At 44.8% G+C, this 26,589-nt stretch overlaps 1 protein-coding gene and 1 long non-coding RNA gene across 2 annotated transcripts in view; one reads left to right on the forward strand and one right to left on the reverse strand.

Moving 5' to 3' along the window:
* Positions 1 to 2,260: 2,260 nt before the first annotated feature.
* TNFSF15 (TNF superfamily member 15) lies at positions 2,261 to 24,153 on the forward strand. The gene is made up of 4 exons (XM_009668168.2): positions 2,261 to 2,795; positions 9,495 to 9,546; positions 10,168 to 10,215; positions 15,749 to 24,153. Exons 1-4 carry the CDS (start codon positions 2,598 to 2,600, stop codon positions 16,177 to 16,179), a joined length of 729 nt encoding a protein of 242 aa, XP_009666463.1. The 5' UTR covers positions 2,261 to 2,597; the 3' UTR covers positions 16,180 to 24,153.
* The window catches only part of LOC138061719 (uncharacterized), a 45,509-nt gene continuing 36,615 nt past the window's right edge, over positions 17,696 to 26,589 (reverse strand). Inside the window, exon 3 of the long non-coding RNA XR_011135632.1 lies at positions 17,696 to 17,757. This is a non-coding gene — a long non-coding RNA (uncharacterized lncRNA). The remainder of the gene's footprint in view (positions 17,758 to 26,589) is intronic.

Raw genomic sequence — 26,589 nt, forward strand, 5'->3', positions numbered from 1 at the left:
TTTCTAACTAGCATGAGGTAGTCAAGGATCACTGGTGGGGATGTGTCTGGCACGAGCAAGGGAATTTACCTAATGGTCACGGCTGAAAGCATGCAGGGAACAGCATGAGAAACTTGAGAAGAAGCACAGCTGACGCCTGAGAGGGATTACCCTGGCCAAGGTCCCGCCTGCCCAGGCCCAGCTCTGCTCACTCGAATGGCAAAAGGTTCAGGGTCACACGAGCTTCCGCAATGAGGATGACCCTGGGATGCTTGGGAAACCCTCCGAGCAGAAACGCGAAGCGCGCTTTGCACGGCGTGGCACAGTGGGCCGTGGTTGGGTTGCAGGCTGGAAGCACCTACGCGGGAGGTCTGCCAATAGGGTTTTGTTTTGGTTATCCTAAAGCTGCTTTACTGAGCGATCTTGGGCAAGTCACTGTCTAGTAAAAAAAAAAAAAAAGGCAGCTTGCGCGCCAAATGCTCCTGTGTTCTTCAGAGAAAAAGTTTGGCCTCTCTTTCGTGCAAATTTTAAGAACAAAAATCTGAACTTTTTTTAATGTGTCAGAGGCAGAGCGCAAATGTGTTACAGTTCCAGCTCAGGAGCCCAGCCCTTGCCCTTTGAGGCACTCGCAGCTCGCCCTCGTACAGCCAGAAGTTCCCAGGTCACGCACCACTGCAAGAGCCCTCCAGCACACTCTTGTATGAGCTATTTTAACTCAGGACTGTCCCCCTGGCTCCACCGGCATTTCCATAGAAGGTAAAAAATACAGCTTAAAGACATCTGTGCCTCATCTGCTTGTAAGGTGTATATATACCTCGAATGTACACTAAACATCTTGGAGCGTTTACAACAAAGAGCAAATGAACTTCAACCTTCATCCCTAAAATAAACGGATGCTCCAGATAAGAATATTAATTTCTTAACACTATGCCCTAGAATAAGCGTCTGGGATCCTATGAAAAAAGAAAATCATACCTCTATGGAGGCCTTCCACAAAAGGATGAGATTTCCTTTTACTGATCTTGGTAGCACATTTTTATCTCCTTTTTTAATTTTCTGATAGGTGGAGCCACACCTGGAATCATGTCTAGATGCTACAGAACCAGAGCGTAGCCTTTGTCCTCAAGATTTCACAGTCTAAGTGAAGACAAATAATGAATTAGAGAAGGAAACAAAGTCGGGGATTTGTCCAAGGTCACATATGGACCGTGTGGCTTGGCTCGGATTCGAACATGCATCTTTGGTGCTTTACCAGCTATCTCATGCTGTTCTTCCTCTCCCAGTACTGGGGATAGCAAGGAGATTGGGATGTAAGAAAATAGACGTTTTTCTTTGATACTTTTTGTTAACAACATAAATCTGTACTTTTTTTTGATTACAGGGTGGAGGAACCCAAAACTTGTTTCTGTCTCACCAAAAAAAAAAAAAAAAAGGAAAAACATTTCCAGCCTGTTTCTCTACCCAGCCAAAAAGGAGAAGTTTGTGTGTGTGCGTATAAATCAAAGAGAGTTTCAGTTTTGATGAGACCATGTTTTCCAGGGGGGAAAAAACTTCAAACTTTCAAAAAACTGGGTAAGTCTAAATGGCAACATCCCCACTGAAGCCTGCTGCCCTCCTCGGCCCTGCTGAGGAGGGCAGGCGGCCGGGAGATCGCTGCTGCGCGGCACGGGGCTAGCGCGCACGCCGGTCGTCGGCGAACGGAGCCCCCTCGAGCCGGGCCCAGCTGCCGTCTGAGCTCGTTTCTCTGAAATCAATAGCTCAGCAGCCTGCACGTTTGCTGATGGGCAACGGGCCCTTTCGATTTCATTGAGAGCAGCTATTTGTAAAACAACATGGCACACAACCTTCCCGAGCACAGTAAAGTCACAATTTTTCCCTTTCCAAGCGGTGACAACAGGCACCTGCTGAAGCCCAGTGACAATGAGCTCAGAGAGGACAAAAACCAAAGCAGCAGGAAGGCAAAGCACCTTATTCTAGGCCTGGTCCGCGACTGTTTGCTGCAAAAGGTACGGAGCAGCCTCGAGTCCACTGCAAATCCTGCTAAAATCTAGGAAAGAAGCAACACTGGTGAGAATCAGGCCCCTTGGTGGGGTTGCTTGCAACAGCCTAGCCTCCCTGAAAACCCTTTTCCCTTTCATCCTCCGGCCGCACTGAAACTGCTCTGCTCCGGGCTGCCGCGCGCCGCGCTCTCTTCTCCACCGCTTACCCTCGCTCTCCCCCTGCTTCTCACTTTCACTCCCATTGGTTTCATGTTCCCTTTGCCATGCGGAAAAGCTTTCGAGCTTATCCAGCCCGGCAGCAGAGTTTATCCTGGTTCCACCCACCGGGACTTTCCTAGCTTCCTTCTGCACAGCGAGGGGGGAAAAAAAAAAAGTCAGACGGCGGCACACAGCAGGCACCTCCGGTAGCACGGGGAAAGCGGTGCTCTCTTTCCCTGAGCTAGGTTTCTATTGTAGGCGGTGCATTCCTTGGGAGGGAGGGTGTGTGTGTGCGGTGCCTTCCCACACTCAAGGCAGCTCTTATTTAATGGGGGTCTCCATGCAGGGCAGAAGCCAGAAGAGATTTTGCTGTTCCCTGCTCCCGTTCAGGGAACAGCAGCTCGCACGTCAGGCGTCGGCATGGACCGTGTGGCCGAGATAGCCCTGGAGGAAGAGGCTGCTATGACCAACCAAGCCTCCAGGATGCACCTCAAGGAGGATTTGAGGAAAATACGATGCAGCGTGTTTCTGTGCCTGCTCTCCGTGCTGGTCCTCGCACTGCCCACAGCCTATCTGCTGGCTGGAAACCTCCGAGCCCCCAGCACATGCTCCAACCAGGTAAGAGACTGCTGTTTTCTGTCCTACCACACTGCAACAAGGAGAGCGCGGCTTCCAGCATCTCAGGAGTTGGGTTTGTTTAGCTCTTTTTTTTCTCTAACAGGTGGGTGATTTAGGAGAACTTGAGAAACTTCCTATTAGATGCCTTCTTCCTCACTCAGGGCCAATCTGCTAGGGATAAATCTTGTTTATTCTGTTTGGTCTTTTTAACTGACGGTTTTTGTTCCTCTTCTCTTTAATTTCACTAAGGTCACAGTGCAAGGTACAACTTGAAAACTTCTTGTTGGCAAACTGCAGGAAACTCTTTAAAGAAACTGCTAGTTGATGGAAATCAGTGTCCCTCCACTGATTTCAGCCAGATTTTGGCAGTACATCTCATTTTCCTCCCTACTGTCAGATTAACTCCAAGACCTCCCCTGCCAACGTGCTATTTCAGCAAACATCTGCTGACTATGCTGCTGATGTCAGTGGGTCAAATGCTCGGCATGCATCGGGGGAGGCAGGCAGAGTCCTCAGCAGTGCCTTGTTAACGCAGTCTCCTGCTGAGAGAGTGTCTGGGACAACTGCCAAGTCAGATGCTAAAATGTACATCCCTTCCTTTTCATGCTCCATCCAAACTTTCTCATTTCAGCTTTCTCTGGTTGAAGGAAGACATACGCCTGTATGTTTGCAGAATTAGGGTTTGAGGAATTTTAGCTTCAGGTCTGAAATCCATTGACTAGCCCGACTGTCACATCAAACTGTCACTTCAAAACAGCAAAAGAAAACAGTGTTAGTAAGTTGCCTCCAAGGCAAATTTCTATCCTGGCAAACATTTTCCCTATGAGTATTTAGGCTGACAGCTGTGCTCGGGGCTGTGCACATGCACGCTCACAGATGTGCAGAGAAGAGCTAGCCTCAGTTTGACCTCCCATCTGCACAGCTGGCGCCTTGCACCCAAGCAGAGCTCTCCAGGAAGTCACCCGTTTATAACTTTGTGCATAGCTGAAAGGAGATGTGGTTGTCCTGCCCAGGAGCTTAGATTGGCACATTTGGTGGTTATGTGCACGTGCAAAAGTGTATGTTACTGCCCTGTCCCTGTTATTGCTATTTAGGCCAGCTGGACTGGATGCACAGAGTGAAAAAGCACTTTCGACAGTCACACACACCTGCAGCGCTCTTTCTTTTCATATCCTTATCCTGTGAGGTTCAGTTCACTTCTTTTAAGGATCTTGGAGTGATATGAAAATAAAAGGCCAGCCTGTTTGATAGGACTAATATATTCCTAGCTCTTGACGTTGTCTGGCAGAGTTAATGGAGGAAAGTCTATTTCTGTGAACGGATTTGGCTGCGCAAGAGAGAAGGTGCGATGTAAACTTTTCAGGTGTGCCCTAGCCTGGATGATGCTTGAATGTATTTCTATGCATATGCACTGAATTATTTGCACATAGTATTGCCCTAATGATGTAATGAGGCGATCAGATGAGTTACAGTCTTTGCAAATCCCAGGGAGGAAGAAAAAAAAATCATCACAGCTGGCCTGCTGCCATCTGTGTTTGTGCCAAGCCAAATGGGTGGAGCACCCTGGTACAATTAAAGTGGATACAGCTTTTTCTGAATCTTTCATTCACTCCACTGATTACAGACCGCATTGTGAGGGCTTTCCAGCAGCAGAGCACACGTGGGCATTTATGTCTTCCTGTGCAGCTTTCTTTTAATCCCACAAAGAGTGTCACGGCAAAGGCACTCAGCCCTGCAGCTCCAGCTCACTGCCGTAGCCTCTTCAGGCAACAGGGAATGATTTGGGGTATAAAAGCTCTTCGGAAAGCCAGGGTCTTGTTGTCTTGCATTTCCTTCTGCATTTGAAGAGTTAGAGCCAGGTTGCTAAAGGATGCCGTCTTCACATGGCCTGCTGAGAGCCTGAGCCAGGACGACTAGGTCGAGACCAGACACTCATGGTGGCCCTGGTCTGGGGGCTGCGGATGCGCTGGGCAGGCTGGAAGCAGGTGGGCAGGCAACAGTTTGCACCAGATGTGCGTTTACTTGATGACCCTTGTAGGCAGCAAGCAGGGAGCAATGGGAGGAGTCCTCTCATTGCCCGGATGACTGAGCTCGGCCCACACATGCCAGAAAACCAGCTTTCCAGGGCAATTGGGTTGGTCCTGGGAGAAGGGAGGGACCCAGCGCCAGCATCTCCTGGGAGGGATTAGCACAGCGGAGCAGCGAGAAGCAGATGAGGTAAAATCCTGTGCCTGTAGTAAATTCCTCTGCCTGTTCTTCCTGGAGCAAGGAGGAGGAGAGGAGGTTGTGCAACACGGGTGTGCCTCTTAGATTAGCCCACAAGATGAGGCAGTTTATTCATCTCTGTTTTTGCGTGGGTGCACATGGTGTCACATTCTGCCTCTAAGGGGGTATAAACTCACCTCTTCGTCTAGAAAAGTCCAATTCAGGACAGAGCAGGGCAAGTTATGTCATTACCGCAATATGTGTGAAGCACTGGTTTTGTCTCATGATATACTGTGTCTTGCATGAATTATTCAAGTCTGAAGCTGGTTTTCTTGGATACCTTCCAGGCTCACTACATTGCTTCCCTTTTGGAGACAGCAGTTACTTTTTTTGTGCTCTAAGACAGCATGGTGAGGAAACAGGGTTCACTAGGCAAATAACTCATGTCTTAGATTATTAGCAGGAAATCTGTAAATGGCTCTGGCTGTGTCCTTCCAGAGGAAAGGCTAAGACTTTAGTGCACGCTCCCTCAAAGGGGAGCCAAGTTTCAGGCTGAGTGTGCGCATCTGCCGAGGGGAATGACACAGCAGCCAGGAGTGCATCTCCAGCTGCCTTAGCAACCCGCACCACTAACCTTATAACAGGCCACTGAGTCCCACCGCATGCACACTGGCTCTTGGGCTTGCTTGCGTGGCAGCATCGGAACCAGAATAAAGGGAAATTCAATCCAAGCCCAATCCAAAGGGTTGCACAAAAGCCTGGGTGCCGTGACAGTCTTGCAATAGAGAAAGGAGCTGCTGGAGGGACTTTAAACTCCTGGTAGCTCTGCCTGGATCTCTCTAGCACATCAACAGGATGTTAGTAACTGAGCTCAGAAAAGGAGCGAAAAAACCATATTCATGCAGAGCCAGAAGCCCTAATGGCCTACCCTAATGGAAAAGAGAAGCTGAAACAGCTTACTGATGTGTAAGGATGGAGAAGCGCCTGGGGAGGAGTGAGCATTTCATCTAGACCCAGGAAAGTGGGACTCCACTCCCAAAGGCTAAAGCCAGTAAAACTACTGACTGACCATTGCTGCTTGAGGAATACAGTCCTAAAGGGCAAAGAAGCCAGGAAAAGCAAAACACACCTGCCCTGGGCACATGCCCATCCAGGCTCTTTGCATTGCACTCCAGAGCACAGCGGAAACGTCCACCTCATGGTTAGTTTTCACTGGCAATGAAACCAGCCGCTACCTAATATGCCTAGCCTAGGCTCTATATAGCATCCCCGGAGCTAGCAGAATCACTGGTGTGTGTAGCATGGGTGCACTATACAGACCCTAGCTGTAAAATAGTGTCTTGTGATAAAAACGTGATAAAAATGTGGTGGAGCTGCTGAGGGTAGTTTTGCCTATTAATCTCTATGCCTCTGGTGCCAGGCTGCTTTTACCGGTGCAGTTCTCTATTGGACACTCCCAGCCCTTTCTTGAGGTGGGAGAGGCAAAGTAGGTGGACAGAGGATGTTCAGTTCTTCTCTTCTGTTTTAGTGTTATGTGGATCTAAGTGCACTGGGGCTTTTACATGTTCTTGGTATCCAAATAATATGGAAGTGTTTTGCAAACTCCAGTCTTCAGAGTAATTAGAGCTGGCCATGTGAGAAGTCCTTTGTCCCCAGGTCAGCTCTGTGGTGGGATTTTCAAAATCACTCAGCCCTGGTTTACAGTTTTTCCACAGTAACCAAAGGGAAAATTGAAGCCGTGCTGTGAACCTTTCAGAATCACAGCTAAGCAAGAAAGGAGAATAGAGAAAAACCACTATTTGTGTAAATGATTTCTCTTTACTGTCTCATGCTGCTTAGCTTTTCATCACGTTTCTTCCTGAAAACTCTTTATTTACCACATCTAAACCAAACACGTACAAAATCCATGCCTGTTTAGTATAAATATTACTGATACCTTGCCATTACATAGCGTTTTTACATGCTAAAATATTTTACATAGGAGTTTTATGAGTCCTGTATCCTTAGCAAACAGTACAGGTAGGGAAAAACCATGCCTTTGCCGAGCATCAGAATAATTTCACACATCCCAGCACCCTGCTCTATCTACTGCACCACACTGTCTCCTTTAGCATCTAGAAATGCAGCTACCGCAGCTGGAGTTTCCATCAGATATTCTTAGGAAATAAGTAAATTAAGGTTGCATAGAAAGCTTCCTCCCAGTTTTCAGTCAAAAAACATTTTGGAGTTTTTGATAAAGTAAGATTCTTTTCGAGATTCTTCCTATTTTCTCATCACCTCTGCTTGTATTGCCAAGTCTGAGTTCTATAAACTGCTTAAGCACAGGTTATCTATAAATACATAAGTAGTCCCACTGGAGTTACATGATTTAGTTAGTTTATGATTGATTTGTAGCTTTTTATGGTACTTGGCATCACTAGCAAATATGTAACTTGATAAATAAGTAGGCAATGTCACGTTGATAATAGTGTAGTTAGGTAAACACACTCATATGCATGTGCATCTGTCCCCAGAGAGAGGAGGAGAGATGGAGAGAAATCCTCCACAGTGATCTCATGCTTCCCACCAGAGGAAGGACAAAGTCACCTGGCTATGACTCCGGGGTGCATCAAAAGTATAGTCATGGTTAGACACCACCGCGAGCGGATGGGACCTCGGAGAAAGTCACTGGTCATAACGAAAGGCCCAGACACCTCATCCACAGCACAACACCATTCCTCTCTGTCAGGCGCACGCTGAGGCACTGTCACAGCCTCGTCTCCTCTGGATGACGTTGCCCGCAGCACAGCACGTCCCTGCAACTGGGGCAAACGCCTGGGCAGGCAGGAAAGGCAAAAAGATAGAACTTGCCCTGCTGTTTTACTTGCCCATTTTTTTCCTCCAACATGCTGGAGCCATTATTTTAGAACTGACAGTTATCTGCAGGATATTGCAGAGCACACAGATGTTTGCTGTTAGTGAGACATTCAAATTTCTTTGGGCTCACTAGCTACCAGTCCCCAAACCCTGATAGCCTGACTGCCCCCCAACCCCTTCTTGCCCCAGCCAGCATAAATTTTCTATTTTCTACTTTACTTGCAACGCGTGAGAGACAGCGACCAGCAGACAGCCTAGATACCTGCATGTTGATATGATTACAGCCCGTGTGTTAGCTGATGTGCATCCAACCCTTAGCTGAGAGTTGATCAGTGGCAGTTTCCCCTATTCAATGTGCAGGGAAATCTGTTTATTGTAACTATCTACAAAACATGCCAGAGAACGCAAGCACGTTGGATGGATGCTGCATAGCAGGGTTCCCAACAGCCCAGGTCCCACAGACTCAGGTGGCTGCACAGCCCCACCTACCCACTTTCTACAAGCAGGCCATCAGCACAGACCTGGAATAAGCTGTGCCCCGCAGAAAGCCTGAGAGATGCTGTTGGATGAGTGCTCTGCACACCCAGATAGGCCAGATCCGCACTCAGCTTCCTGCTACCTAATTCCCTCAGGGCTGTGCTAATTTGCAGCCTGCATTAAGAGGATCAGTACCCAGCAAGGAGCTGCTGGCTGTGTTAAAGAGGAAACACCAGCTCTGTCAGGCACATGACAGATAAACCCAGCTTTGCGTTGAGCTGCTCTACATAAACGTCATTACTGCCTAGCGCTGCCCAGGGCCATACCCTACTGCTGTGTAACTGGGTGTTTGTGTGGGGCAGAGTGATGAGCGTTGTGTTGCTCAACTCTAGAGGAAAATTTAGGACGTGAATAACTGCAAGCCGGTGCTGCGATTCCTTGATTAAGTGCCAGCTTGCCTTGGAGCTCAGGTCTCTGCCAGCTGCAGTCCCTGAGCTGTTCAGCTCCTGTCTGTCTTCCTAGAAGACTACGCAAAACTCAGGACCTAAAATAGATTGAAGTCTGAAACAGCATAAAGCAAAGTGAGCAAGAGAGCGAGCAGCTCTGTAGCTGATACACCCCAGTAACACTCTTCACTGGTGTTATGAGTGCACTGAGTGCCACCTAAGGCTCAGCCCTCCCAAGCTTTCAAACAAGAGGAATCGCTCACTTGGCTGTGCCCTGGCTTCAGTTTGCTGTTTCATTGTGCAGAATAAGGGCCCAGGGAGACTCTCTAATACTCCAGCAGTGCTGGAGGGAGGCACTGTCCCAAAGGATGGCTAGCGAGAGCTATTTTACACTGGCACATTATGCCAATCCTTCCTCAGTTACGCCAACGGTCTGTTCAGCCTCCAGTCAAGCATATAGTTAAACAGAGCAACAACCACAGGCCCGCAGGTCCTGTCTTTTGCACCTTTTCTGAGACGTAGGTGGTTGGTTTCAAGTCAACAACAGAAAGTTCTTGCAAGGAAGCAACGTTCTGTCGGGGCTTGTCCTTTTGCATGAAACCTTTACTGAAGCAAGCTGTTTCCTGGGATAAATCAGACAGGACTTTTCCATGGTTTTAGTGTATGCCTGGAGCCCAAGTACTGGGAGCTAACTGCTTGCTGCTCTCTCCTGCAGGTTGCAGACGAGAGGAGCGCTCTGTTTCTGAAGCAGCGGGCACTGGCTACCGGTAAGTTTGCCCACCCTTTCCACCATCCAGAACACCTTCATCCACTGTGATTTTGCAATCGCTGCCGCAGCAGCCTGCTGCACCGCACTTGAGGGCGGACACCTTCCCACCCTCCCTCCGCTCTCACCACCCAAATTCCTCCCAAGCCACACCGGTCTGGGCAGACCACGGGCAAAAAACTGGGCCACGAAAGTCGGGTAGACAGGTTATAACTGAAGCCATAGGCAAAGGATAAGCGTTTCTGAACTGAGGGCACGGCAAAAGCACGGATGCGGGGGAGCCTGCGCACGCCACGCTCCCATCCGAACGTGGGCGAGCTCAGCCCCTGCACTTCCCTCCCTCCTGCACTTTGCGCTAAAACACTGCTGCAATTGGTGCTGCCGAAGCCTCGCGGTTCAGTGCCACAGAGGGACTGATAAGCTCTTTGCAAAGAGATTTTATTACCGCAATGCCTGCCTCTTGTCAATAAACAGTCACAGTAAATAAATCCCTGCTCAGATGTATGCGGAAAGGGAAAGGGGCTGTGCACATTTCCTCTGGGGGATCGATCACTGCCCACATCCGATTGATTTGAAGAGCAGCAAACACCCTTTCACACCTTTTTCTTCTTTCCTCTTCTAGGTATGGATATGCTTTCCAGTGCAGAAAAGCCAAGGGCACACCTGACAGGTAACGCTTGTTCGAAAATGAAGCATTTCCCTCAGGTTTTACAGCAGATTTTGTAAAGCAAATAATCTCAGGTCGCATGGCTCTGATAGGATCGAGCGTTGCAGGCCAGGAAATATAGGGAAAAGCAAGTTATCAGCTTCGTTTTGTTGACTGTTACAGGTTTACTGGGGTCTTCATTTGTGTAAAACGGTCTGCAGCAGCTGGTAGTTGAAACATTACCTCTTTTCCAGGCTGGTTTTCTTCAATGAAACAAGCACTCAGACCAGCTCTTGTAATCGAACTTAAATAAACACCTGGTATTTTAGTGATCTGTTGAGCTCTCCTGGAAAAATCAATGGCAAAAGCTCAAGAGAGCCCTTTCTGATTCACAGTGGTGTGAGAACTACCAGTTTTTGAATCAAAATCTGGTCAAATAAGGTCAGTTTTCAGCCCTTGTTTTTTTCTGCAAGTCCAGACTCAGTTCATACGCATTGTATTCCCACCAAACAACCTCCCGTCTTCATTGAAGACACCTCTAAATCACATCCGAGGGAGCAAGGGAAGAGTTAGACCTAGCTGAACCTCTTTGAGCCCCTATCTACGTTAGGGAGAGAAAGGCAATTATCTCACAGCACAATCATGGAATGGAGATGATCATACATTTTTGAGGGGCAGACAGCATTTGAAAGGCCACCATCTCAGCACTTCTGCCTTGAAAGTGCAGCTGGCGTTACACCAAGGACACTGAGTCATCCCTCATCCTAGCCAGCTCCCCCCTCTTGGAAACTTCAGGGATTACCAGAGACGAAGAACAAGTGTATGGCTGGTTCCCATGTGGATGGCATTGAGTGCTGAAGGGTTCTTTGACTGATCTGAACTTCTCCCGCAAAAAGCAATTTCCACCTCCCAAAAATACAGCTCACTGCAGGCTCCTCCAATACTCTGTGTCTTGCTCCAGGGGAGCACTTAGTAACTTCAAGCGTGCAGGCAGTTGCATGAAGCTTCACATGAAATTACAAACAGTGCTAAACAGAACATTGCATCTGGACTGAGTCCTGTCCCAGCACGCTTTACTCTTTCTCGTCCACAAGTCCCTTGCTAACACGCATCCTAGGTCCCGTCCCCTTTTCTATGCAGGTTGTCAGCACCCCAAAACTGACCCATCCTTGCTCAAAACACATCTGTGCTTAAATGCAACTTTGCAAGACCAAAAGGACCACGTCCAATAATAGAAGTCTTTTTGACTTCCACTGAGTCCCTGTATGACAGAGAGAGACCCAGAGGCTCCCAGGGCAGCTGACTCAGAAGAGCAGCCAAAGCACTGCTCTCCTGATGGGGAAATTCCATAGGTTGCACAAAAATCCAGTTACCTCTGGGAAGCACCCAGTAGTTTGCTTCAAATTTCCTCAGGCCCTCCACTTGCAAAAGCTACTTAGCAGTCCCTTCCTCAGCAGTCTCCACAGGAGAGTGTCTTCCTTAGCCCGTTATTTGGGCCCAGTCACTGTTGGCCACAGCAGGGAGCCTGAAGAAGAAAAAGGCAGTAGCGTTTTAAATGTTTCCTATAACACCAGAAACATCCAGGCTTTGACTGTATGAGCGATAGAGCTTGGTCTGACCCAGCTTGGTGGTCCTATACCGAGCAGCTTTGGCCAAGCAGAGGTGCTTACGATGTGCCCTGGTCCTTTTCTGTACAATAGGGAATAGGGGATCTGAGCTGAAGGCTGCATCCAGGCTGCTGCATTACACAGCTATCAGAGAACCTAACTTCCCTGAATTTAGCTAATCCTTTTTTGAGCTTAAGTAGATTTTTCGTCTCTATGGTATCCTGCAGCAAGGAGTCCCCCAGCTTAATGACGCATCACATCAAAAGATACTTCCTGTTCTTTGCTTTAAACCCATTGTACAATAATTTCTTGGGTGCCACCTTGTTTTTCTGTTCTCAGAAACAGTGAATGGTACATAGAAAGTGAAAAAGGAATAATTATTCTTTAGAGCTTTGTTACATTCCCCTACTTCAGGTACCGTTTTGAAAATGAAAGCACTAGATGACATACTCTCACCTCACAGGAAAGCTCTTCCAGACCTCTGACTGCTCCTCTCTTTCCTTCTCTAGTTTTAGAAATATGTATTTGGAAGACAAGAGCAGAGGAGCAAGGAGAATGAGAACCGAGTACTACATGGGAATGGCCCCCCAAATTAAGCAGTAGTAGATGACTGCTTAAGTTGCATCCTCCACATGCTCTTGGCCTTTTCAACACATAGAGCGTTTTGAACTCATCGACATTGGCACCAAGAGCTCCAACCTGGGTGGCTATAACTAGTGAAGGATGATGTACTTAGCGTCAGTTAGGGCTTTTGTCCGTTCGCATTCTGCCCTGTGCGCTGCTTTATATTTATCGATGCTGACTGCACCATGCCAGGCCATCATCCTCTCCCTCACTTGGCTGCAGTTCGGGTCAGGATGCAGACCAGTGCCTATTTCTCCTCGCTGCCAGCCAGCTGGATGAACTCTGTTGTAGCTGATGGCAGTACGAGGAACTCCATCAAGTATTTGCCTGCTGCAATGGTATTTGAGCACTCCACAAAATCTAGGTAGAAAATCACTTTCTGGTTCCACTTAATGGTTGGACATAGTGACCTTTGAAGGTCAGTCATTAAACTGCCAGGGCACAATCTCGAACAGTTCTGAGATCTTTCAGCCACTGGACACTGTAATATGTGCTGTAAAAGAGCCTTCTTCTATAGCAGATTCAGACTCTAGTCTCTTGCTGAGATCAGGAATCTGCCCTCAGAGGACAGCGACTGGCATCAGACTCTCACGCTGGTGAGGGCAGTGCATTGTAGGACCCCAGCAGTTCACCAATACAGCACCAGAAAGACATCCAAAAGCTGCCAGGCAAAAGGATTCCCCGGCAGGGGACTAAACCAAAAGGGATTTAGGGAAAAGAAAAAAAAAATTCACACGCAAAAGATGCAAAAAGTGAAAAATACATGGAAAAGCTGAAGTAACCATAGCAATTAACCTCTCATTAAAAGTCGATTCTATATACTTTTTAAGAATGAGCATAATATGTGTATTTGCAGGAAGTACTGCTGCACGTATTTGTGAAATAAATACATGACTAATGCAACTATTGTTAGAAAAGGAATAATATTGTCTCAAAGGCACTTAACCATGCGTTTTGCCTCTTGACATGTCTCTAAAACATGAGGAAAATAGTTTGAAACCAGAGAGCATCATTACAGGGAGCTCTAACCTAAAAGGAGGGTTATAGTTATAAAACTTAGAGTTGCCCAATTCTAGAGGTTATGAAATCACATACTTCATCCGAGATGCTTATTAGTTATAAGGAAACATTGAAGAATTGAGTGTCACTGACATTTAAAATGCGTCACTGTACACAGAGAGAAAACATTTCACATGCAGATTCTCCTTGATTTTTCCCCAAACTTCTCAAGATGGAAAAGAGCCCAGGGTGTTTTCCGGAAATTTCCTAATCCTTTCTGGTGCTTTCCACAGCAAAGAAGCTTTCTCCTGCCACTACCTCACCTTTGAGAGGTACTACTGCAAGCTGCGATGAAACTTGCAATGACCCAAAAGCTGCTTTAGCTTTCGCGAGGACTCAGCCCAGTCCCTAGACACCCAAGAGGTAGATGAGGGTGAAGGCAGACCGCAACTACTTTTGCTTTCTTTCATTCCTCTCTCGCTCAGGCACAGCTTCACTGGCTCAAAGCATCACAGTTTGTAATACTTTTAATTTAGCTTGGCTTGTTATCACAATCCCTATCACTCACCCATGCAGGAATACTCTCATGTGCTTTGGCTCGTGGGGAAAGATCAGAAAGATTTACTACTTCAGCACCACTGACAGGCAGGCTGAGAAAAGCCGTTCTTGTGTTGTGCTGCTCAGAGAGCGTGCAAGAAACTGCACTCCTCACATCTCCTTGTCTCCTTATGCACTATTCACTGCCGGAAAAGCGGGGAGGGGAAAAAGCTGGGAGCCGAGTCCATTCGTTTATCTTGAGTGAAATGAGATTCAGAAAAACTTAACAGTTCTTGCCTGAAAGAGCATTTCAAAGCTTTTTCTCACCTGCATTCAGTTTGCCTCCCTGCCCACACACAGACTGAAAATCACCTCTAAATATTAACTCAAGTTCATGAAAAAGAAAAAGGTCTGGTTTCCTAGAAATCAGCTGCTTCCATCTTTCTTGGCATTTCACATTGACTCTACAGGTTCCTTTTAATACATGGCATGGGTTTTTCCTCTTTTTTTAATTTCCCTGCCTCAGCTGCTGTTTTTACTACGAGTTTTTCATCACAGTCGCTAAAGGGCAGAGGAAACTTCTGCTCCCTTGCAGATACGATGAATAAGCGCTAGGGCTTATTCTTCTGGCTGTAGTGTGAGCCAAAATTAAAACAATGGAGGAGAGGTGAAGAGAGCAGGAGGACAATAGTTCCCAGACTCTTCCCCAAAACCCCTGCAGCCAGGGCAACATCCCGATCTGCTGCTTGGATCACACCAATGCTGGGGGCAGGATTCGAGCTCTGTAAATAATCAGTTATCCACAAGCCTGGAAAAAAGTCTGGACGACAGCTGAGGGTAACACACCAAACCTCATGTTTTATTCCATCAAAACATTTTAAAAAAAAAGTTAGGATCTAAATGGGTTTGAATATAACATGTTGTTTGGGAAACCAGAAGCACGGTGAGGTCTTCTGGGTTTTTTGATAAAATGAAAGGACACCAAAAGCAATTCCAGAGCAAGAGATTTCACTGTGTGTACACAGAAACAAAAGTTTGAGGCAAAGGCTTAGGAATTCTGTCTCCATCCTTCAGAAGCAGCTTGGCAGGAAGAAAAGTTCAAATATCTCAGTGTCCAGTGACAGTCTGAGATGCCTGGCTTTCCTTCTGGTCATTGTGAAACTTTCGCAAGAACAGTAGTGTTTATCATTCTCTGTTAGCACTACAATGACACAAACATAGTTATAATCCATCTCCAGTGAAGAATATATTGCTCCAGTGTCTTTTATTACTGTCCTCAGCAATTAGGTACAGACATATCCCCATTTGTACAACTGTCCCAGTGGTGGTTTCACTTACGAGTAAGCTTTATATGCTGTAAATAGATAAGATAGCATCCCAGACCTGCAGGGTAAAGTGCCATAGTACCGTGAGACTTGGCCATTAAGAAAGGGCTGTTTCAGGCAGCCTACACTGGCCAAGGTCTTCTAAAAGCATCCCAACGTTTTTGGCTCCTGATTGCTATGGTGGCCCAGAGCCTCCTCTCTCCAGGAATAGTCCCCTTTATGCGACCTTGCCCAGGCTAGTTATTGCTCGACAACCCAGCCTGCAGCCAACTCCGCCTCAGTTTTCTGCCTGTAATACAGGAATGTTTCTCTCCTAGCATTTTGATTGCCTTGCTGTTTAACTTACTTGCCCCTTTAGAGTAGAGATCAGCTCTCAGAGTACATGCAGCACCCACGTTACAGCCACCACCATCACCTCTGCCAGAGCCGACTAATCAACCTCTTCTACCTCTCTTTCACCTGCAGTGAAGAAACAAGACATCGCCAGCACCGTGGGAAACCAGATGCCGATCCTCCAGTGGGAAGACAAGCGCGGCTTGGCCTTTACCAAGAACAACCTGAGTTATTCCAGCAACACACTGGTGATACCTGTGTCTGGGGACTACTATGTCTATGCTCAGGTCACTTTCCGAGGGCCCATTGAAAGTTTCGATAAAACTGTAAATTCTGTTACTGAGATCATCACCAAAGTCACTGACAGTTACCCCGAGCCCACCCAGCTGCTGACTGGCACCAAGACCCTCAGTGAAAAAGGGAACAGCTGGTTCCAGCCTATCTATCTAGGCGCCGTGGTTTCCTTAGAAGCAGGGGACAAGCTAATGGTCAATGTCAGCGACATCAAGCTGGTTGATTACACTAAGGAGCACAAAACTTTCTTCGGTGCTTTCTTACTGTAGGGCTCTGGCAGCAGCTGGCAGGGGCTTCCCTCCTGGGTTCCGGTGTCGCTCACTAAACCTTGACTCTGTGCGCACACCTTGGGGTGCTGCTCTGTGCTGTTAACCTTCTGCATTGCCCCTCGTCCACAGCCCAGTGCCCTGTGCATCCTTAAATTAAGGGATGGGGAAAGCCGAAGATGCAGGCTCAGTTGAAACAACCCAAAAGCCCCAGAAAAATTGAAGTTGGGGGTGGGGGGGAAGGAAAATATATTTGCAGGTAAAAACTCAGAGCTCTTTGCAATTTTGTAAAGTAGGGAGGAACAGTTTACACTTGTGGGGTAAGAATATTGAGTAGGAATACTGATCTTGAATAATACAGCTAAGCTACATCATTAGTTCCACCTCCAATAAGCCATTTCCTCACCTCAGAAAAGTACTTTAAACTTTCCCCAGCATTTCCAGTATAACTTTGCATGACCTTTCTTCAGATTCCCTGTACTAAAAGGTAATTACTTCTCATCATTTCCTTATGAATAGATTTGCTCAATACTTTGCACTAGTATAAAGCCTAGTTTAATCATTAACTGCTTAATTAATCTCTTCCAACTTCCCTGTAAAGTAGATTAAAATTATACCTTGTAGTTTGCAGAAGCTACCTGAATTTTTTTTCCAGGAAATTGTTTGTAGTTCTTTAAACCGCTGTACAGCCCCAAGCCTTTATGTAGAATTTCTAGGGAACGTGCAGAAACACTTTCTGTTTCAGCACAACAGTGTATCTCCCTCCCAGAGCCTAACATTAGGAAACATAAAAAGCAAGGAGAGTGAGGCATTTGGCACAATTTTTCAAGCGGCCACTGAAATTTTAAGAGGAAATCTCTGTGATATTTTGCTTTCCATTCAGTGGAATGCAAAGTGAGTGCAATTAAATAAATCACTTTCTTGGTGCCCCTTTGCAACCATTGTCAATGCTACTGCAGTCTCCTAAAGACAAAGGACTCCTCAGCCTTTCCTACAGTCAAAAGATCCAAAGATAAGATCATGGCATGCCTCAGCCAGGCGCAGAACTCATGAATGCTTCACTTCCCATCTTGCACTTCCTTACTTTCATAGACTTTACAGTGTCTCAGGGAAATTCCCCAGCCGGCCTTCTCTTCCCACAATAAACCAATCACTGGCAATGGCTCAAGTCACATTCTAGTAGATTCAAGCTTTACACTCCTAAGTGCTAAGAGGTCTCAAGCTCTCACACTTGAGCGCTTCCCAACCTGCCCATCTGCACGATCAGGCCAACGGCCAAGATTCATTCTCTGAGGCTCTTTGTTCCCTGCCTTGCCTCATTGCACTTCCTCCACTCTCCAGTCTCTGGCCAGAAGCGATAGCAAGCTTAACATTTTCATTCAGAGCCATGGTGGTACCAAAAGCACACATCAGAGAGGTACTGAGGCTTGGGAGGACATAGGACTGGGGATGGGGAGTTGTAGCTGAAGGGTTCAAATAGAGAAATTCTCCACAGGATACAAACCCACAACGGAAGGCAGTGAGTGAAATCGAGCTCCACTTGCAGTGAGGCCAGGCTGCTCTGTCCACAGCATGTTCTTCCTAGCAGGAGACAAGATATTGCCATATTAACAAAAAGATCTATTTTGAGTGGACAAGAAAAAAGTCACTAGCACAGCTAGAGCATACAGCATAGAGAAAGCCCAAGGCAGACTGGAGATGTGGGAGGCAAGGAGCAGAGGGAAGTGGGAGACCCAGGCAGCACTGAGATCCCTACCTCTTCACAGCGGGGTACAAGCACCTTCGTGCTGACAACGTGACTGCTCCTCTTCAACCTAGCAGACCCGTTACATAGTGAACCATCTTGAAAAAGCAGGCTACCTGACCATAATTCCCTGCTCCTAAGTGCCTAGGTCCCATAGTAGGTCTCGGTCAACCTTCGCTGTGTTACCTACACCAAGATAGTACTAAACGTACCACAAAAGCTACGACATTGCCATCTTGCCCTGCACTTCCTTCCTCAGGGGGCATATTCCTTGCTTCCAGCTCCTCCGTTCAAGTCTAGTCCTTGAGTACAGGTTCACTGTACAACACTGCTGAGCTAGGCAACCTGGACAATACCCCTGCATCAACATCCTATTATAGTTGAGCATCTCATTCTTTGACTCGTCCTTCGTTTTCTCCCCACTAACATCTCAGCAGTCCTCTTAGTCCATTTCTCCCAGATACCTTCCTGCCTTCTTCTCCCCTCTCCATTAGGTACAAGGATACTTCTTTGTCCAATTCTGCAATTTTCTACATGCAACTCCTCTCTTAAAATCATCCTGCTACACGGAGAGAACCAGTACCCGAAAACAGATCAGGGAAGCAGTAAGTAGCAGCAATGTTACTGCTGATACACATAAATGTTTTTGACCAGAATACTCTATTTATTAGCTAGATTCACTTTCATCTTTAAGTCCTTATTCATGTGTTTCCTCTCTCTCTTAAGGTTTTTCTTTTCAGCAAAAAATGGTTCTTTGAGACAGAAACAGTTATACTCCAGGTATCCATCCAGCACCTTGCACACTGCAGCCTGGCCTTGTCGCACGTCCAAAAGAGCGATCTTGCCAGAGAAAGGCCTCACTCACCTCCTTGGCAGGGCCGTTTCTGCTGCTCAGAAACCCCAGCTGTTCCCCTCTGCCATTGTAAAATCCAGTGAAATTCTATTCTTGGCTGTTCAAGATAGGGATATTCTCTGAGAAACCCTAAGACTTTCTGCATCTCATCATATTTCCAAAAGTATTCTCTCAGCATCCCATATGCTGAGTCCTTTTGAGCTTCTGATCCCTTAGTTGCGTGGTCTAAACCCAGGAAACCATGAAATCAGCAGCCAGCTAGTTTTGTGTCACCCTCACCCCAGGCTTTAGGTGCCTGCGGCACCATACAACACAATAGAGCTTATAAGGAGAAAATCTACAAGTGATCTGTCCAGGACAGATGATTCTCAGCAACTACGTAGAAAAGCTTCTGTGAAGTGTTAAATAGGATGAACTTGATTTATTCTTGGAAAAAGTTAGAGTGCAAATTCTTAACTGTTCCAAGACAGTTACAGAAATTCAGAAATCTTTTTGCTTCTATAATGAGATGATGTAGCATTCTTCTGAGGGCATAACACAGTCCCGATAGGTTCATAGAGCAGATTTCCACAAAATTTATTCTTGGGTCATCATGACAATGCCTGACGCACTGAATCGTGGTAAAAATGAGTTGTGGGAGAGAGGAGTGGTGCATGAGGTATTTGGCATATAATAAGAGTCCCATGGGATGTATATACACACACAGACATGCATATATATGTATATTCAGTTCAAGTCCTAGGAATCCCTAGAGCAATAATGAGCTTTTTCTATCACAAGGCACATAATTTGTGTCCGCTTTACACTGATAAATTTCACAACCAAAAAAAACTGCCTGCTACAGCTCAATAACAGCTTTTACTCTTGTCCCATTATCCATAGCACAAACAACTATTTATTTTAGTCCATTTAGATCAAGATTTCATACCTCATTTCACAAACTCACTTCTAGCACATTAGCATATTGTATATAGTATAAAGTAACATTCCTGGCATTACTTGTTTTAAAGTAGTGCAAGCATATTAACCCATACACCTACCCCAGTGGAAATTTTCTTTTTTCCCTGCTCAGTGCTGATAACGTTTCTGCAACAGCGACAAGCAAGTTTAAAAGAAACACATGGGGCCGATTGTAACCCCAGCGTCAATCACAGGTTCCTCCACAGAAGCCAATGGCACAAAGTCAGGGTATAGCTAGTTAAGTGAGATAGAGGTGCAGCTCAAAGGAGAATATGTCAAGTAGCCTGAACCCAAGGTAGCTTGTCATATTTTTCCAAAACTAAATATGGACAGAAGTGTTCCCAGAAAATCACCATGTTCATTGAATTAGAAAATGCTCTTAGTGTAAATCATTTCTGGAGATGTGAAAATGCATATACATCAGTGTTTTCAATTGAACAAGTACATGATGAAATCTGTCCATGTGAACAAGTGACCTTACAGTCACTTTTTGTTTTCAGTTTATGGTCAAACCAAAAACCATTTTTGTTTGGGTGGATGTGAAACTAAAACACTTAAGAAAAAATCCAAGCTGAGGAAGAAGGGTCAGATAGGCAGCTCCTGCTAAATGAGCTAATAACAACTGATTTGAGATTCTGACCCTTGTGCCTCTTAGGAGGGGGGAAAAAGGACACTTCTCACAACAAACTTAAAAGATTTTTTTAATATGAAATCTGATTTTTTTTTTTTAAAGGAATTCTCCTCTTCCTTCTCTTTTTAATCCCCACAAAAACTAACACTAAATGTAACCCAAATTCTTAAGAAGGTTCACTTACCTTTTCCTTTCCCCTTGCTCATAAATCAAGTTTTGGTAAATAAACATCAACTCACTCTCTCCCTATAAAGACATTTAAATCACTTAGCTACAAATGACTGCAGCTCCAGTCTTGTCAACATATACTTGTGCTATACTTAACATTAAGCATGCAGCTATAGGGATGTCATTGTAAAGAGAAGTGTGGGTCAGTTCTCCTATTTGGTGTATGTGAGGACTAAACTCTTCATTGCTCCAGCTGAAAGTGGATAAAGCATCTTTTATCTGTGTTTACCCTCAACTACACCATTACAGGAGTAACCTTCCAAACGAAGAAGGGCTCATCCGTCCCCTGCTCAGCACACACATGTTGGCAGGATTAGAGTCTGGAGGTGGAAAGCAAAAGGGCAGGCTCCTGAGCAAAACATGTCCCAAACAGTAAAGAGAAAGTTAAGCTGTTGAGATTATTTTGGACATATTCGGGGAATACTGGGTCGAGCAGATGCCCAGCATGAAGGGACACTACGGGGCTCCACAGAATTGCCAGCACAGACCAGATTAAGGGATTCTTTTGTGTTTTTCTGTAGTATTCTCACCAACAGAGTCAAATCGCATTCTGAAGGAACTTCATTTTTCAACTCTGTATGGTCTAACTGACCATTCTGTGCTTCATTTTATTAATCTCCTGAGTGGCCCATCATTTCAGATGAGAAATGAGGAGAAAATTCATTCTTTAGAAGAATCAGACAGTGTCAAGAATTTTTGCCCAGATATGGGTATTAGACAGCAGTATAGCATTTTGCTATTGTTATGTATTTTCATATAAGTGATTGTATATTGTCTTGTGCTTCTGTACTGATGTGCATCTTTACCAGTAGAACTGAGTTAGCTTCTTGTTTCCAAGTTTTATGATAATAAAAATGTAAGTTAACTAATGCGAGGACTTCTGATGCTGGTCCCCTTCTGAAAGCACTAACCAAATCACACCATTAAGGGTATTCATCTAACACAACCAGACAAGGTTAACGTTTAAGAAACCTATTTTGTTGTGTGCTAATGTGTAGATGACCATTACTTCATGCGCAGTTGAAAACAAAAGCAGTCACCCCACCAGAGTGATTCAGACTCACATTCAGACTTTCTTCCTTGCCTTGGGGATTTTAGAGGCTTGTGTTTCAAAAGATAAAGTAAGGACTGATAACTTTTTCCCCTCGCCTCCAGTCCTTTCTGCTTTGCAGCATGGAGAATAGCTGGTTCCTTACCCCACCCTTGTTATTTCTTAGCCTGTTTTGAAAAAGCAGCTCCCATGGAAAAGCAGTGCTCATCAGAAACTGCATCCCAGTCATCTTCAGTCGCCTGAGGCAGGGATGGATACACCCCTGTCAGCACATGTGAACCAGGCCATTCAAGCCACACCTTTGGACACTGTCCCCTGGCCAAAAAGCCATGTTTGCCCTATCTACAGCCTTACAGAAAAGTACTCTGGCAGCTGAGAGCTTGTGCTTCCAATGTCTAAGCTCAGTTACCAGGTACAACCAGACTAGGAAATTTTGGCCAAATGAAGGCAGAGCCTCCTCTGAAGGCAGCAGAACTCTGGGCACCCTTAGTCCCATTCCAGCTTGAGTTTTGCTTTCCTTAGGCTTTCAGCAGAACAGCATCCATTAGATTTGTATTTCTTATCCCAAGTAACGTTAACTTCGCCTCAGAAAATCCTCTAGCTCCAAGAATGCAAAAACTTCCTTTCCATTAGCAAACTTGAGAAACATTCTCCCAGAAGGCATATTATTTTAAGATTTTCACAATTTGTCATTTTTCTGGCTTTAAACTAAGGGTGTAATTCTGAAATTGCTTCAGAAGATTTCTGAATAAGGACTCTATGCTCTGGCTGAAAGAAGGATTTTTTTTTTTTGCTTGGGAATTGTAACAGAGGAATTTTGTTTGCTCTGGCTTTCATCCACACACTGTCATCACATACTTGATGTTTTGCTGGGTTGTGGGTGGCAGCATCAGTAGAACAGCCAAGAGTTAGAGTGTAGGAATTAGACCACTTTCTTCTATAACACAGCTAAAAGAGGCTTGTTAATCCAATAGCTACCTCAAGTTAAAAAATAGCAAAGGTAATTTTTTTTTTTTTAATTCTCTGCTTTAACTTGAGCCAAACAAGCTGAAACCCCTTGTTTTATTGCTATGTTTCTCTCCCTTACCTATATGGAATAATAACCTGAATGAACATATTTGTAGTCTAAATACATTGACACACATAGTCCCTGCATGTGACCACTGGATTTCATTTTGCCCATCTTTAACCACACAAAAGTTAGGTGTCTAACCTAATAAATTTCTAGAGGCTCCCTCTGTAGGGAGTAGAGAAAGATGAACATTTCCAAAAGGCTACATGTTTTAGGGAAGGTGGGGATAACTGAGATGCTACTCCTCCAGAGCTACACAGGAACAGAAGAAGGCTAGATAGACAATATTTTGCTAGCTAAATGCCTGTAAGATAACTGCAGCATTCAGCCAAAAGACACCTATCTTTGACAGTTACTGACCAGCACTGCACTCACTTTCTGAGGAGGTTTGATAAAGTTACCCAGCTCCTGTCTGGGCAGAATATCCATACTGCTTAGTATTAATACATATACACTCACCATTATGTATCTTGAGAGAAGGTATATCCTTAGATTCATACAGAGAAGTTGTTTTGCCATGGAATTCACCCCACAGAACAGACTACCCACACCCACTTAGTTTTCTCATCTCTGATCTGTTGGCCAAGATGCTCAATCACAGCTGGATCTGTTGCCTCCCCGGGCTGTTCTTGCAGGAAGACCCCTTTTCCAAGAGCTGGAGACAAGGCCAGTGCCATAGTTAATATGTCCACTTTTTACAGGAGAGCATCGAGTTCCCTCTGGTAGGGAATGGAGGCTTTGTCTCCTTAGTCTAACCATCTTGCAGGATGGAGCACAAATTAAGATGAATTGGAATGATGTGCACTCCTGGGAAGGTGTGGACTACAAGAACTCCAGCTCTTGAACAGGCAGCTGAATGAGGGACACCTTCTAAAACACTCAGCATCTGTCTGATAGAATTTCAAAGGAAATTCTGACTCCATTGCTTGGTTTCTTTTGAAGACCTGGCACCAAAGCTAGTTATGAATCTCTTAGAAAGTACAAGTAGGAGCCAAGTTTGTCAATGGTGATAGTTTCAAATTCATTGTCTCGTAAACATTACTGAAGTCCTGTAGAATACCGTGAAAGACATTGCCTACAAAGTTGTATCTCCTTTTATTACGCACTGTAAGTCAGGAGCATTTGATCTTTTTGCTGAATTATGAACTAGACTAGCTTTCCAGATGCTCTTATTTTTACACAAATCAAGTTATGTTTTTTCATTGATTGTAAAGTTTTATATTAAAACATCAGGAAGGCCACTGAAAGTGTTTGCTGCATATTTATTGACACTGTATGTATAGTTGTCTTAATGTAATGTAAAAAATTGTAAAAATCATGATAGAGAATGAACTTTAGATTTATTGTATAGCCATTTCTTTTAGCAGATGGCTTTGATGCCTTCTGACAATGAAGTTTTTAAACAGTTCTTAATCTGCTTTGTCTCAAAGCAAAAAAATAAAACCATTTTGATTCATCTTGAATCAAGAGTCTTGTTATTCTTATAAGTATCCACTAACTGCTTATACTAATGATTGGAAATGACAGGCATTTATTTGTGCCAAAGTGACTTGTGTCCTATATTTTCCATGTCATATAGGATCTCATATGCATATTTTTGTATAAGCAATTAATGTCTCTAAAGATGACTACTCAGAAGGAACAGTGTATGAGCAACACATACCAAAAACTTAATTCAAACATTTCAGAGACAGTGAAATTTATCCCTATTCACCCAAGAACAGAAGTTTCCACAAGCCTTTATTTTACAATCTTATACTAGAGCATTTTGCTCTAGTGGCATATGATTGTATATCTGGGCAGAATTCAAAATTGTAATCTCACTACTCTTTTTTCCCCCCTCTGGTCAAAGCTAACTGAATCTCATCTTCATTGTTAAGAGTATCTATCTCTTGCTAGCAGAAAAAAATTGAAAAAAGTCTCTGCATCCTAAAGACAATATACCTTGCTTTAGGATAAAAATTCACATTTAATTGCTTTCCACTTAAAAATAGTAAGATTTAGTAATAACCTGTGTTTTGAGATTTGTTTAGAATTTCACAATGTTTGAGCAGGACTGTATTTGTGATTCAAAAAAAGACTTTGCATAGATGACCTAAATTTCTACTTCTTGCAATAAGAGTCATTTGACTAACTCCATAAATTACCATTGCCGTAAAAAACATGAACGAAAAAATCCTGTTCTCTACAGTAATGCAGTTAGTTCGTGGGTTCCCACTGGCAGAAGCGAACTCTCATTTTAGCTATCTGCAAGTCAGGTGTTTAGTCTAATTTCCTCTATAGTCAAACAGAGGGAGAAACGGAGTGACTACTAGCAGACATCTCCCTTGCTATATCAGCTACAGAGAGCTTAATCTTAGCTGTGCTGAAACATTTCTAAGCAGTAGGAATCACACCTTGAACATCTTCAGTTCTGAACTGAAATAATTGTTTGGACAAGCTGCTCTATTTGTGGTCCATAGAAAAGACAGCTCAGCATTCCCTAGAACCAGAGCCCAAAGTTCCTGCACCTGCCCACAGGGTTGCTCTCTTCCTTCAATAATCAGTGCAATAGAAAAGCATCTTTCTCCTCCCTCACCGAGAGGATAAACACATTAAATAAGGAGAGCACTGTCATATACCGCAAGAGAAGAGGTTCATTGTTCCCTGCTGATGGCCCATAGAGCTAATTATTGCAGAGGTGCACAAACATTGCCCAGAGTTTCAAGCTAGTCTTTACGGAGCCAGTGTAGAGGCATATTTATGCATGCAGAGACCAAAGTGGCAGAGGTCTATTAAGATATAATCAAGCCAACAGCTGCCAGGGCATGATCATCCTTTAAATTATGCAGAATAGATATTTGCTCACTGCAGGTCCCTTTTCTCATCAGTTCCCAAGAGCAAAGGATGAAAAATGATATCCTTTCAGAGAGGGTTTGAGCAAGTGCTGCTCGTGCCCTAGTGAAGTCGTCTTGCTGAAGAGCTGTTTGAAGAAAAGGAAGTGGGACATCTGTATGTAAAACAGGGGAATCTCCAGAACAAAAATATGGAGATATGAAGCAGCTTACTGCTATAGCAATGAGAGTGCTCCTCATTGCCACTGAATTATCCAGTGAGTAGGTAGGAAAGATATCACAGCATGCAAGAATGTCAGTATCTGTGTACAAATCTCCAGGTCCACTGGAACTAGACAGTCACCAGGGCTCTGCTTCTAGCACCTCACACATGGCAGCATCTCAGTGTTTTACCTTCAGAGGTCATCCCTTTATACTCCTTTAATAGAGGAGGTTAAAAGAAGGTGTGAGATAAAGATTGAAGAGGACCTTTTCTCTGTCCATAAGTAGAGACAATTCTCACATAGGCTATAAATATAGGGCTGATCTCCTGCATGTTTTAGGCATGGTTTTTTTGAGCATATTTGCTATTCCTTGTTTCAGCTGCTTCATACTTGCTTCTCTATTACAATCCCCATTTCAGGAAAACATTTATGAACCTATTCAAAGGTGAATATGTAACACAAACCATTTTTTTGCAGGAATAGTTTTCTCTTTGAGTACTTTCTTGTTTCAGTGGGGTACCACGAGGGTCCTACTTTCACATAATAATTGCAGCAATGAGAACAGTTCTTAAATGTCATTTTAGTTTGTTTATTCTTGTGGGAAGTCCAAGAGGTAGCTGAGGAAAACAATCCACTATTTGCAGAGCGATTTTGTTGGGCACATAAGAATGCTGCAGTCACCACAAGGAATTTTCCATGTCATTTCTTCCCAGAAAGTCTTACTATTTCACAGGGTGGATCTCCTAAGTGATATGGCTAAGTATTATGCTACACCAGGACCTGGTTTATGCTTTCTGGAAAATCCCAGAGGAAGGCACATGTGCCATGAGCAGGGCT

The sequence above is a fragment of the Struthio camelus genome, chromosome 20 (assembly GCF_040807025.1).
Source record: "Struthio camelus isolate bStrCam1 chromosome 20, bStrCam1.hap1, whole genome shotgun sequence".
In the NCBI taxonomy this organism is placed as follows: domain Eukaryota; kingdom Metazoa; phylum Chordata; class Aves; order Struthioniformes; family Struthionidae; genus Struthio; species Struthio camelus.